This window comes from Passer domesticus, chromosome 1, assembly GCF_036417665.1.
Source record: "Passer domesticus isolate bPasDom1 chromosome 1, bPasDom1.hap1, whole genome shotgun sequence".
In the NCBI taxonomy this organism is placed as follows: domain Eukaryota; kingdom Metazoa; phylum Chordata; class Aves; order Passeriformes; family Passeridae; genus Passer; species Passer domesticus.
This window is the reverse complement of record NC_087474.1, coordinates 78,131,869-78,146,110: the sequence shown is the minus strand read 5'-3', so window position 1 is coordinate 78,146,110 and position 14,242 is coordinate 78,131,869. Positions and strand designations below refer to the sequence as shown.

Genomic DNA, 14,242 nt, shown 5'->3' with positions numbered 1-14,242 from the left:
TATTCATTGCTTCCAGGATCAGAATTAATTCAGAAAAAATATTTTACTCTAGTCATTTGGTTCCACATACAAATTTTATCCTAACTAACATACTAGTTGGTCTTAGAAAAGATCAGCCTAAAATGGGGAAGTTTGCAGATAAGCTATAAGGTCTTCTGAGGTGAACTCCTCTGGCCTCTTCAGTGACAGTGAAGGTTGAACTGAGATTGAACTGAGGGAGTAGAGTTCTTCTGGTTTGTTTGTTGGGGGGGGTTTTTTTGTTTGTTTTTTTCTTTTTATCTTAAAATGGAAGGCTAGGTTACAGAAACACATGAGATTTGAAGGATTGCTGTAAGAATGGAAAGCATGTGGGACATGGAGGAGGAGCCATCAGCAGTCATCAGCAAAACAGCTGCTATTTCCAGATCTGGCTTTTGCCCACCAAAAATTGCTGGCTGGCCAGTGCTGTGTGTTATATTTAAATCAGAAAAGAAAATGAAAAGCTTTCAGATGAAGAGGAAGGGAACAGAATCTCATACAGCAGCTGGAGGCATTTTGAAGAGAGGTAGTGGAAAGGAACCCAGCCATGTCAGTGAAGAATGATGGCCTGGGTGAACCTTCACAAAAAAGAGTCCTCATTTAGGACTTCACCAGCTTTGTCGTCATTCTCAAAAAAGAGGATATATTTCAGGGGGCATTTAACCCACCTCAACTGGAGAATTAATTCTTTTTGTTGAGCATGCCCTCATTACTTTCTCATTGATACAAGGCTTTATCTGCAGGCAGATGCAATATCTGTTTCAGAACTGAGATTAAGCCTTGAAGGCTATAAGTCTAATTATCTGACTACATAAGAGATATGAGAGTTTCTCCAATACAAAGACTAGGTAAGAATGAAATATGGTGTTTCATGGGAAATTCCATGTATCCCACCGCTGAAATTAAAGTAAAATATTTGTCACAAATGCAATTTGGAAAAATACCTGATTTCAGGTCAGTTGGACTTCTTTGGTTTTTTCCTAACCTCCACTTAAAGACAGACTAATTTAAGTTAGAATTTTTTAAGCCATTCTAAAGAAAGACAAGAAAAAAATCAATTTTGAAAATGTAAAAGCCTCTCTTTTAGATATTATTAGTATAATTATGTATCAGGCTAACACTAATGGAACTTACTTGAAGCTTTTCTAAAACTTTTCTGTCCATAATGCTTTGATTTTCACTGAAGCATTACTATTCTTTGAGAAAACATTTTCTACCCAACACCACCTTTCACAAATTGGAGTAAGCGACAGGGCTTCAAAAGGTTTCAAATTAACTGGAAAGAAGGAAAACAAAAAAAGAAAAAAATAGGAAGCGTAGTAGGTATTTTTTTATTCGTCTTGTAATATGGGGAGTTGCAATTATTATGCAATATATTATTGGACTAGTAAAAAAAAAATTTACTACCTGATTCATCAGAGCTTTTGAAAACTAAAAGAATACATTCCTTTATGGTAGCATGCTTTTGATTTAAACACAAGGTCGTGGTTAAGCAATCCCTGTATCTATGATTACTTTGATGTTTCAGTGTTGCTGGCAAGGTTGGTGGTAGAGGTGGTGGCAAAGGAACATATGAAGAGTCATATTTAAAGTTTCCCAACAAAAAACTACCCTCAAAAAGATATGAATGCTCTGTTATATGGTGTCAGTTTTGCTATTTTTAATGTGCCAGGACAGAATGAAGTGCTTTGGCTTAATTTTGTGTGTAGCAGAAATCGGGTCACAGATCTGAGAAATCTACACAAACAGTATATTATATTAGTTGTTGAGGAAAAGTAAAATCATCCTACAATTTTATTTTTATTTAATTTACTGTTCAGTTTCAAATGTTAAAATATTTTCTATTAGTATTTATTTCATTATAAACGTGATCATGATAGTTTTATTTTCATAAAGAAGCTGAGCAGCTGTAGCCTTTAGTGGTTTTGATTTTTTTTTTTAATGCTATGAATTATGTTTCTATGGAAAGATCAACCAAGGAGATGAAAAACATATACTTGTTCAGTTTATCTGTGCTTCTGTGAAAATTTTCATTTTTATTTGATTTCTTCACCACCTCAAAAATATACGTACTTTCACTTGTTTCCTTCTCAGTTACAGCCAGACCATTTGGTCCACTTGCAGTGCTATTCCCACCCCTCCTCAATTATCCTGGCTCCCCTGTTTCCTTTCCTGCCCACCTCACACCCTCCCAGGTGGATACCCCAGCTTTTCACCCTCATAAAATCTTCTGTACCTCTGGGAGTTTTCATTGCTTGAAGCTTGCTCTCTCACTGAACAGTATGAGGAAATGAAAAATAATTGGAGCTTTCAAAAATAAAAAAGCCAAAGCATTAATCATCACTGATAATAAGTATTGTAACAACAGTGATATGTTAATGATAGTAGATACGAAATTAGCCATAAATTAAATGCAATCCATCCCACTGTAAATCCAGAGTTTAAAAGCTCTTGATATGAAGAACTTTTCAAGCAAGTAAATCCGGTTATGCATTTGAATCTTAGTTTTATGGAAAATTGTGAGGTCACTGATAGCAGTGGAATCCACCATGGCTGACCATTGACTATCACCCCGAGCAATCCCAAAGCACCCATCTCCTTCGGCGAGGCACTCGGCATGGAAGTGTAGATGCAAAAGGCATCAACCTGCTTTGTCAGGACCAGGTCTCACCCATCCTTCTCCAGGTGCAGGACATGCTGGCACATGGCTGAGGCCATCAGCTGTGACAGGAAAGCCATCTCTTGCTTCAGTGGGAGGGTGGAGCTAGGCAGCGTGGGGCAGGCAGTGGCCCCGCTGCAGAGGCCAGTGGCTGCCTGCATGGGAGCTCTGGGCTTTGGCACCAGCTAGGCTTGCAGGGATCCACTCCCCATCATCTATAAATTTAGCCCAGTCCTGATGAGCCAAACTTTCTCCAGCCAGGGATCCGTTGTGTTTTCTCCAATTTACACAAGGCTGTTTTGGTGCCTGTGTGGGCATCTGCACTGCAGAGCTGAAAGCTGGGTAGTCTTTGTGGCTGGAGCTAGCTGAAACCACATAAGGGTTCCCCATGCCCCTTTCCACCATGCTCATGCTTCAGGATAATTTGGCATGACATTTTCCAGTTAAAAGTTCTGACTGCAATTTGGCTATAAATTAAGGACGGTATTGGTGCGGTTTTTTTCTCTTGCCTTGTGGTTTGAGGGAGAGGGAAGGGGGAGTTGGTTGGCAAAATGGATGTCTTGGTCCTGGTGTCAGGCTGGCCCCCACACAGCCCCTTTTATCAGCTGGATGATGATCCCAGCTGTGAGCATCGAGGTGCCAGGAGTAATTAGAAGCGCAGCTATCAAGTGTTACTTTGTTCACAATGAGAAGCACTTCTTTTTTTTTTTTCCTCCTTGTGAACTTTTCACATTACTGGGCTGAACAAAACGGGTGGAGATTTCTTCTTAAGCTATTTCTATTGTTATATAACTTTGATAGCGACATTAAGTGAGTCTTTACTGGCTGGCTGAGCCTTCTGGAGCCTTTTGGGTGTTAAATGGGGTTCTCTGCTCAGTGACCTCCAACAACAACTGACGTCTCCTGATCTAAGCGCTTCCTGTTGTTTTACTGGTGACGGTTGGTTTTCTATTAAGCTCATTTGAGTCCTGCACATTTTTACCCTCTGCCCTTTAAAGGGAGGGACTGATGTTAGTTTTGGCTTCTGAATGAAAACTTTGCAGTTCAGGCTCACAACAGAGCAACTGCAAAAAAAAAAAAGAAAGAAAAAAAATTTAAATTATAAATCGTCTTTGGCATCATGGCATACCCATTAACAGCTGACTTTACTGTCACTATTATCTGTAGGACATTATTTCAATGTGAAATGTTCCCAATATCAAGAATCCTACAGGTTTTGCTAGTCATTCAAAAGTCATGAGCTGTGCTTAAAAATTTGTGAGATTTAAGAACTTGCAATAATGCATATTGGTATTTCCTTCTGCCTTGCAGTGTTTAAACCTTCATGGGTACACAGAGGTCACATTTTCTGACTTTTCTCCTTAGCCCTCAGGGCTAGAAACTCCACAATGAAGGCTGAGATTGTCAAAGAATTAAATTCTTCTAGGAGCTTGAGGGGGCGGGGGAGCAAGGAGAAATCATATCTGTGACAAAACCCCAAGAGTTGGGAGAAAAATTAGTAAGTGGGACGCTAGGGGTGCTTTTATTTCCTTGCTGGTGACTGAGGCTAAATAGCCTAAATCACAGTGCTGATTTAATTTATACAGATTTTACTTAAACATAAAAAAGCTAGAGGATTTCATCATCACATTCTTAAGCCAAGCTGCTTCAGAGCCCCATGGTGTATATATATATATATGTACTTAAAAGCAAAACGCAAAGAGAGGATAGAATTTCAATCATAACTCTGGATTTTGTGTATTCAGTAGATGACGTTTGATGCACTGATGTACATTCCTACACTTGTCATCTGAAGCATTTATTTGGAGTGGGAGCATTATCCCCAGGTTTCCAGGCTGCAGCCTCACCTCCCCAAAGGCAGAGCCAGTCACCCACCAAACCATTCCTCTTCTGCTGCTCCTGAAACCAGGACAGTCCCTCAGAAAATAGTTCACAGCACAACCAGATCATATGAATTGCAGCAAACTGCAGGTTGTTCAACACATATGAAACTAATTTGGACTGAGGGAGCTGGCTTTCAGCTCACAGGTAGCAAGTAGAGTTTACAATACATGTATGTGGAGTGCCATGTCGAGGTAGGACCGAAAACCCAAGATTTGTTTTTGTTTTGTTTTTTTTCTAGTTAAGCACAAATTAAATTATGCAGTTTAATGCTATTCAAACAGAGCTTCACGTCTATAAAATTAACAGATTAAAGAGTTCCTGAAAGTATTGGCCAAAATACAAGAATTAAAAATATTTTAAGAAAACAGCTTTGAACCATTCCACAAATGAAAAACCTCACTGTCATATTTATTTACAGATACATGAGACATTCTGAAATCAGGGCATTTTATTTTCCCTTTGCATTATGTGTTTAATTTGGAAGTCCTGTATTTTAGACCTTCCACTGAATCAAAAACCAAAACAAAGACTTCAAAAGCCATTGTTACTCTATTCAAGTCTAAACTCTCCCTTTGTTCCTTTAGCTAATGAGTTTATACTGTCCTGCAGGGAGAATTGACACCGGCCTCAAGTAAATGAAAGCAGGCCAAATGTTGGTAAGATCAGAGCACTAAAGTAATTATGGGTTGATTAAATGTTTATCTTCTTTACAGGTGGGAAGGGAAGAATGAGAATGAAGTGGGACGATGCAAAGAGACTGGCAAGATTCATGTGACAGTCAATCACAAGTACTACAGGCCAACTGAAGTGGTAAGAAAGTGCCCTCTCTTAGCTTTGCAAATGAATAATCCAATCACTCAGCCAATAAATTGCTGCATTTGGCCAGCAGTCTGTGCAAACGGGTTAATTGCACTCCTGCTGCCAGCTTTTAGAGCTCTAAATGAGCCTGCTTGTTGGCCCCTCACAGCCAGCTACCCGGGAAGAAACAAGGAGCAGGCAGGAGAAGCTGGTGGCCCTCTCACAGAGACGCTGCTCCTCTTTGGTCACCCTCCCGAGTGGGAGACACGGTGCTGAGTGGCCTAAAACATCATATGGAAAACAAGACAAAGCATAAAACAGCTCCTTGTGAATGGGAATACCGTCATCTCTTGGACAGCTGCAAGCAGGGAGAGCAGAAGAAGGGGACTGATGGTTTGAAGTACCACCCTCTGTGTTTCCACGGCAGTGTTTCAGCTCCAGCCACTGAGTGTCCCCTGTCCAGCTTACACGTGGGTGGGTAACTGTGGGTGCTGTAAAATGCTGGTTTAGATGTGCTCGTGTGCTTTGGAGGGTCCCACTCAGCAAATGCCCATTTGGAGAACGTATCTTTAGTCCTAGGAATGCCTCAGTGAAATCTGCCAGGGGTGCTAAACCAGCACATGCTGCTGGCAGGACTAAATCCCTAACCCCTGTGCTTTAATCACCTAGTGAGGATTCTGGGAAAAGGAAAAAACCAGCAGTGTTTCCAGGCCAGGCGGGATGGTGGCCTGGATGGTACAGGATGAAGCCAGGTTTCAGGACACAGAGAACAATAGCCCCAACTGTGCTATGTGGGAGTGGGTGTACCCAGGAGAGGATTTCTCCTCTCCTGGGGAAAGTGAGACAAGCCCCACTGGCTGCTGACACAGCATCATCTGTCAGTGTGCCCATTCAGAAGAGCTGTGTGATTCAAGCAAGGGGGTGACAAGAGCACCTTTGTGTTGTTGACAGAGATTGCAGGGTGGGAATAGGGGGCTGCTGTTTGGAAGTGGGCATGGGTTCTACAACTGAAATTCAGAGGGCAATAGAGACTTTCATGTTTGTTAAAAAGGGCTGGACCTGTGTATCAGAATCAAATGCTAGGAAGTCATTAAGAGCTGTCTGTCATTCTGTGCTGTGGTAAGGTGTCAGGATGATAAGGAGGACAGAGACAAAAGGACTTGCGAAACAGGAAAAGGACACTTGACCCAACAAGTCTGTGCTTTGTGAGACCCACTTTCCTGCTTTGTCATACCTCTTACTAGCAAGTACATATTCACTCCTCAAAATTCATGATTAGTATGTAGCTCTTTGGAAGTCCTCTTCATGTGCTCAGATGTTTTCTGCTGAAATAGTGCTGCCCATGGTCCTCTTCCTCTCTGTCCCCATTGGTGTCCCTCTGAGAACACAGTTTCTGGATTTTAAATTCAGCTCATTATACTTACTGTTTTGGGACAGTGCATAAGCACACATCCCTCAGGAATACTCAGCATTTCTAGTGGCTCCATACTTGAGAATAGGGAGGAATTCAAATACAGAGTGGAATGTGGGCTTGAAACAGGACTGTGTATAACCACAGGAGATGTCTGACGTTTATCTGAAATTGCCTGGTTTCTCATAGGCTGTCTTCCCTTGAATGAGGGCTTCATCTCTACCTTCCAGTATCCTCATCTTGCCTTGCTTTTAGTGCAGTCCTGACTTGGTTCCTGTGGAACCCAAGAAGGCTGTGAAGCTGCTCAAGCATGATCAAGGTAGAAGCACAAAGTGAAGTACCTTTGTCCTAAGGAGAATGCAGAGGAACTGTGAGGGAACTCTTCTATGAAGAGATGTGATATCCTTTTTCTGCAATCAGTTTCCTTTTTAGATCATCTCAGGATTGATAACCAGAATCACTTTCTACTTTTTTTTTAATTCTAAATTTGATTTCCATTCTTTGTCAAAGGCTGGCAAACTGCTGTTTGTCTCATTCAGGGAATCACATCTGTGCAATTCAAAATACTAGACCAAAACCCAATCCATCACAAGAAAGCAAAGAAAAGCAATGAAATAACTAAAATGGACTGACAGCACGTGTCCCCTGCTGCCACTTGTACCAATACTGCTGAAGGAAAGAAAGCCTCAAGTTGACATTTTGGGAGGAGGCTTAGTTCAGTTAACAGCAATTCTGCTGTTTAATCACAGCTGACACAGAAAATCTGATGCTCAGATTCTCATGTCATATTTGGAAACATTTCTGTCTGTCTGTCTCTCTAAAATTTAACATGGTATTCTGGAAATTGAAAATAAACATAATTTAATCTTGTGTACAGTCAGTTCTGACAGTGCCAATACATTCATTTGAAAACACATTTGTTTTCTTCAGTTAGTGATCCTGGGGTCAAGGCCTCCCATTGAAAAGCTTAGCTGTACTGAAGAAGAAACCTTGAAATGTGAGACAGTCTTCTGGTCAAACTAAGTAGACCCTTTGAATGTCTTGGCTCTAAATCTCTTCACTCTGCTTTTGACTGCTGTGGGGCCCCTTGATATTTACTGGCCTTGGGAATTGTTCCTGCTAATGCTGCTAATGCCTGTCTCTCTCCTTCCTTCCTTGTGTCTTGCCAAATGCAAACCTATCAGTATCGCTTCTTTCAGCTTTTATCGAATTCCTATCAGTATATTTTCTGACCCTTTCTAAATGCTTTTGGAGGCTAACCTGCTGCAAGGATTGGGGAAAAAAATTGTTCCTTTTTTAAAATCAACAATTTTCACAGGAGTTTCATGGCAAGTTTGCTTTCTATACTGAACTTGATACACTATGAAAGGTGCTTTCACTCACTTTGCAAGCTTTTTAAGCATATGGCTAGAAAAGTCGTGCTTTACATTCACCTTTTGCTCTAGGCATGTAAAGATCAGTTTCCAGTACAGTTTACTCACCTGTGAAATGTAGGTACTTCAGAAATTATCTCACTAGTCTTTCCTACTTACAATCAGAATGTTCATATTGCACATAGGCAATTTAGTGTATACTTGTACTTAAATAATCTACTTGGCATTCACAAAAATAGTGTTAAAGTAGTTTTAATTTTTTTTTTCAAAAGTTAAAACTGAAATTCAGTAAGCTGCTTGGTGAGCTGGAAACAAGCAGCCCTGCAGCACATAATGTCATAAGCATCAGGTCTCTCAACCCCAGAAGCTGGGTAATTTTTACAGAGTTAGGGTCTATCTTTAATTTTCTTATCTTTCAGCAGGACAATTACTATTAATTTGTATGCTTGAATTTCTGCCTAAGAATTGCATAATTGCTTCTAACTAAATTTTTCTCATTACGGTGTTTGAATTAAAGTGTTTCTATTATTTTTGCATGGCAGAAATTAAGCTAACAGTTTTATAGGAGCTTGCTTCATTTCATTGCATTTTCCTGCAACAGTGAAGATTAACTCCAGGTCTCACTGGTCTGTCTTGTCATCACAGAACTTAGATGTATGTATCTCTCAGTTAGGAGTCCATGTCATTGTTTGGAAGGGGAAAATAAAGGAAGCCTTTCAACCGTGTGCAGCTGCTGTTTTTTCTCCCAATCTAATATTCTGCATGTGTTACAGGGAATTCTTCCCCTTTTCTCCCACCTGCTTCTGCAGTTCTCCTACAGCTTGTCTGGCATAGGAACTGCAGGTTGAATCCATGCATCACATTTGCTATGGGCTGGCATGGCTGTACTCTGAGGATGTGCACACATCATCAATGCAAATTTCCTTCCTTTAAGCAAGCCTGGAAACTCTGTCACAATGTGATGCTTATATTTAAGTAGTCATCTGGCCTCTTATTATTCTTCTTCAAAGGAAAAAAGGGCTTGCTAACTTCTTCCTTTTATTATACACATGAAGCAATTTTTCTCCCAGTTCTTTCTAGTATTGATATAAATTACATATATATGTGTATATATATATAATATATATATATATATATATATATATATATGTGACTTCTCAAGTCCTATGTGTGCCACTTATTCTAAATTTTGCACTTTTGCTTAACTGTGTTTGGCCTCAGTTACCCTTTTGCTTCCTTGGAATTAAGCAGGACGGCTTTAAATTTCAGTCTCTTCAGATGTTTTTTAAAAATTCAGCTCTATGTTTCCCATGTTTCATAGGATTCCAGTAAAAATTCCTTGGGGCATATCACATTCTCCCAAAGTCAGCTTTCTTAAAGTCAAAAACATTTCTGAACTTCTCTAAGTGCTCCTGCCCTGAAGAGCATTTAGAGTCTAATGAAACCATGATCACAAACCTCTAAATGCCCCACACTTCCACTTCAGTTTTCATACAAGCTTCATTTCCTACTCTTCAGTTCAGAGCTGCCTGTAACTGTAAACTGTTCAGATATCTGCATGAGGAAACACGTGCTTCCCCTCCTCAAGGATCTTTTTGCTCATCAATGTCAATATGTGGCCTTTATTAATACTCATGAAAATGAAATGGGAGCATTCAAGGAAGAATAATCTTCAGATTATTTTCCTGTCTATTTTCCTCTAGCAGTCAGGTAAAGAAGTTGTGAACTGTCATAAAACTGACAATCTTATCTGTTTTCTTTCCTCCTTGTTCTGAAAATGTATGTCAACATCTGAAAACTATCGCCTCTGCTGTCCTTAAATCTCCTCCAAGCTGACTTTGCTTCTGTCTCAGCCAAAGTGTTTATATTGTTCCTTACTTTAATCTCAACATTATCTCTGCATTGTTTTGCCATCCTTTTCCTTTTATTTGTCCCTGCTAATAAAACCTGCAGTAGATTGTTTGTTTGTTTTAGTTAAGGCCTTACATATCAGGCAGTTTAGAGATATCTCTGAAAATATACATGTCAAATTCAGCCAAGTAAAATAATGATTAGTAGTAACTTGTCTCTGTAGCATCTAAGAGGCACTTAACATATTTTAAATATTTCTCAGCAAGCATGTGAGAAAGAGTTTGTAGAAAAATAGCATCACTGTCTTTCTGCTCTGAAACGTGTATGGCAGAGTAGACTGCACAGCCTGAGTGATACCATTAAGCAGCAGCAAAGCTGGGGGAGAGCCTGATGGCATTGTTGTTCCTAGGGGATGCCACCATCCTTCAACAGGTAGTTTTCTGCTTTTTTTATCTCATCCTGATTTTGTTCATTGTGGTTCTTCCTTAGAAGAAAGGAAGATCCTTATTGCTATCAAATTTTCTTCTCAATACATCACCAAACTGGAGAACATTCAGCAGGTTCATGTCCAGTCTTGCTCTGTATCTTGTTTAACCCTCTTAATAGACTCTTAGCAGGAGACCTAGCTTACCTCCTTTTTGTAGAAGCAGATACCTAGTATGTGCCCCTCCAGCCCTCCCACACAGATTCTGACTTTTTGCTCATTAATTAGCTCATTACATCAGTATTAGACCGGCACATCCAGTATAGGAATCCCTCTGGACACCACTGCTCATACACTGTGCTTTACTCAGTTGCTTCTCTTTGCGTCATCCTGCTCCTCCTCTGCTGTGCCTCTAACAAAACATTTCTCTGGCAACTTCTACAGCTGGCTCTGTTGCCCTTCTTCTTTCACCACCTCTTTCTTTGCTGTCATTCCTGAGGGTTTGAAACCAGCCATGTGTCATCTGTGACCTTCACATCTTCATTGATCATCCGGAGACTCTCTGAGTCTGCTTTGCCATGGCCTGATGCCACAGCTGTCTGACAGACTAGCCAGAGGAAGAGGGTGTCCTTACCTCCTGGGGTCTAGATTGGAGTGCTTTCACATCATATGTTCCTCTATGAGATGAGTAGTTCTCCTTTGGAAGTGTTCAGACTGGCTGAAGAAATCTCTGACTGATTTTGGGCAATGCAATTTTCCATTCTGGGTGGGTAAAGAGATTGCAACCCCATGGAAAAGCTGGTGTGTAAAGATAAAGCTGTCATCCAGGCAGAAGGGTTGGTGGTTTTGATTCATTGCTCATTTTTCTAAATGCTGTTGACACATAGCAATTAGTGGCAATCTTGGATGTGACGGATCTGGGCTCAACTCCTGAAAACAGATTTTTAAATTAAACTTAGGTGACTGGAGGATTAAGGCTGAGGTGAATGAGGATAGAAGGCTGTCTACCTCCTTAATTAGACCCTACCTGATTCAGCCGGGCATCCAAGCAAGTGCTTCACTTCAAGGGCCTGAATAGTTAATAGGGACAGTTTCCATACTAGTAGCCAAGAGTGTGCTTACGTGCATTGCTGCATCTTAATATGAAGGAGAGCAATTTATCTGTAATGAGAATTGAAAAGGCCAGCCCAAACATTGTGGGAGCTCAGGAGCTGCCAGCAGATTATTCTCGTTTGCCTGCCCCATTGTACAGTGCCTGGGAGCAGAGATGCTGAAATAGCTCAAGACACTTTCTTTAGTCAGGTTCTCTTAGGGTAGCTTCACAGGCAAGAAGGAATTATACCAAGTTCATGCAGTTTGTGGTTTTAATTAACTCCTCCAGCCCATAATTCTTCTCTGCCTTCCTAGCTCTGGGGGGTCTTACTGCCACCTCTTCACATATTCAAGTTTATTCATGCGCAGCAAGTCTCTTTTTATCTCACCTCTTATGCCCTTGCCTCCCCCTTCTCTTAGCCTGCCATTTGGCCTCCTCCTCCCCCTTGTTATCTCTCTCTGTTGTTTCACCCTCATTTGGACCCTTGTTTTCTTACCACTGCCTGTCCTGTGCCTGTCCCATGCAAACACTCCAGCAGATGTGGTGGGAAACGCAAAGCCTCTGAAGGGAAGTCACGAGGGTGGGAGAGAGCCTGGAGCAAGCAAAAGCCACGACAGAAGTCCAGGCTCAGGCAGCACCAAGGCACATTTGTCACAACTGCTAAGTGTTCCCTCCTGACAGCAGTCTCCACCACCTACAGCCTATTCCCCATTTTCTGCAAGAGATCAGACATTCAAAAGAGCCAAATTGTGGTTCAGACCACATTTTGGAGTTTCCAGTGAGAGTGGCAGAGCAGCTCAGCACAAATCTGTTCCCATCATGGTTTTCTGAAGATCTTGGTGTCAGAGGTGCTTGAGGTCACTTACGCACCTGATTACTGTTCAGATTTAAAAGTGGGAGAGTGTCTGAAGATCTGTCTTGCTTTCAGATGCTGTTTATTTTATTTTACAATGGGTTTTTAAAAGTCAAGCAGTATGTTAACAATACTATTCTCATTTTTACTGCATTTCCCACATCATTGTAACCTTTTCTTTTGAGTGTGCTGTGCCAACTCAGCCCTTGCAAAGGTTTTAGAATGGCAGCAGAGAACGGTAAATGACATGATTTATATGACAATTAAAATGGCTTATGATTACAAAGGATGTGAGACAGAGGTAAGGTTTCCTTCAGTAAATCTGGAATTAAGGGCTAGTCTCATGTCTAAGTTCTCCAGCCTTAGCCAGAGCTTGCTTGCCTTCAGCTGTTTGTACTTTATTTTATGAGTGAGTGGGTGTACAAAGGAAGATGACAGCCCAGAGTGTTCATGTGTTTCATCTGAGAACCCATGAGATGGTTGAAGTGTTGGCAATAGCAGTTTCTGCTGTGTTTGGGTCAGCAGAGGCCTTGACATCAACCTTATTCAGCGTGGAGTCCTCTAGTCAGGGGTTTTCTGGGGAAATAGGAGGCTCCAGCTTGGGTATGCCATGGCACCTCACGTTTTTCTTCTTGAAAGATAGTAATTTAAGCCACTGATTCTCAAAATCCTGTGCCACCTCTTGCAAAATACTTATCATTGTTACTTTGGTGCTGCTGGAGATGTTATAAGAGTGAGTGCAGTTGTCCCTCTGAGGGACAGTCCAGAGCAGTGTGAAAGGGTCATTTGGAACAGGTTAGGAGAAATGCATAAAGGCATAGCAAGTTCTTAGGAATGAGCAGGGTGTGGGGATTTGTCTCCAAAAGCTTTCATTTCATGATTTTTCAGGTGTTTCACAGTCCAAAAATGACAGTAGACATCTATAAATTTCTTTTATTTCTTTAGTTATATGAAGTTTATTCCCCTAGAAAATGTAGGATGTTTTAACTTCACCTCTGGGAGGAAAAACAAAGTAAAAAATGTTCTGCTAACGAAAAAAAAAAAAAAAGAAAAAAAAAAGTCAAAATTGTCCCTTCAGTTTTTCTAAGGAAAGCCTAATTTGGAGGGGAGGGAGATACTTTTCTAGGGGAGTCAAGACTTATTTTTCATTTAGTCCTAGAGGTCTTCTGTCTCCCAAAAAAGGTCAACAAGGAGTTTTTGTTCAGACTCATCCCTGTCCTTCAACATTTGCTATTTCTCTAAAAAGGGAAAATAATTGAAAGGAGGTGAAAGTTTGGAAGTGGTTGTTTAAGAAAATAAACCTTCACCTTTCCTCTCTTTCACCTTTTGAGTCATCATTTGCAAATTAACAACTTCATGAGGGAGGCATGAATAGGTGCGACCTTTGCTATTATTGCTACTCTGTGATGATGATGATGAGGTTGAGGAGTGCTTGTTGAGTGATGTTGAGGATTAGCTTCTGTATCTTCTTGTCTCATATTTGTATTCCAGAAGAAACTCATAACGATGACTGGGATTGTATCAGAACTTAAAAACCTTTTGCACCATTAATTGTTTTTTAGTATCCTTAATACTTCCCTTGTGTTTAAGAAGAGCTTGTATGGTTGAATAGGAGGGGAAATTGAGCCTTGTAGATATAAACAACTTTTTAAAAATGAGAGAGGGTGGGGGAGGAGAAGTGTTGTTGCTGAATGAAACCTGAGAAGAATTATCTCTGTGTCAAAAACATCGACAGTATTTGTCATGAATCAGGAAATGGCTCTTCATGCCCATCTTGGATGTTCCCCAAATTGTCTGATGTCCCAGCTGAATGGGTGAAAGAGAAGACAGTGATTATCTGCAGGGCAGGAGAGACTTAAACATTAAGAGTTTTATGCC

General features: G+C 40.7%; 1 protein-coding gene across 4 annotated transcripts in view; it reads left to right on the top strand.

Moving 5' to 3' along the window:
* The window catches only part of GMDS (GDP-mannose 4,6-dehydratase), a 406,491-nt gene that overhangs the window by 327,306 nt on the left and 64,943 nt on the right, over window positions 1-14,242 (top strand). For all 4 annotated transcript variants that reach the window (XM_064426280.1, XM_064426290.1, XM_064426297.1 and 1 more), the window contains exon 9: window positions 5,275-5,371. In XM_064426280.1, coding sequence (XP_064282350.1) covers window positions 5,275-5,371 — 97 coding nt within the window. The remainder of the gene's footprint in view (window positions 1-5,274; window positions 5,372-14,242) is intronic.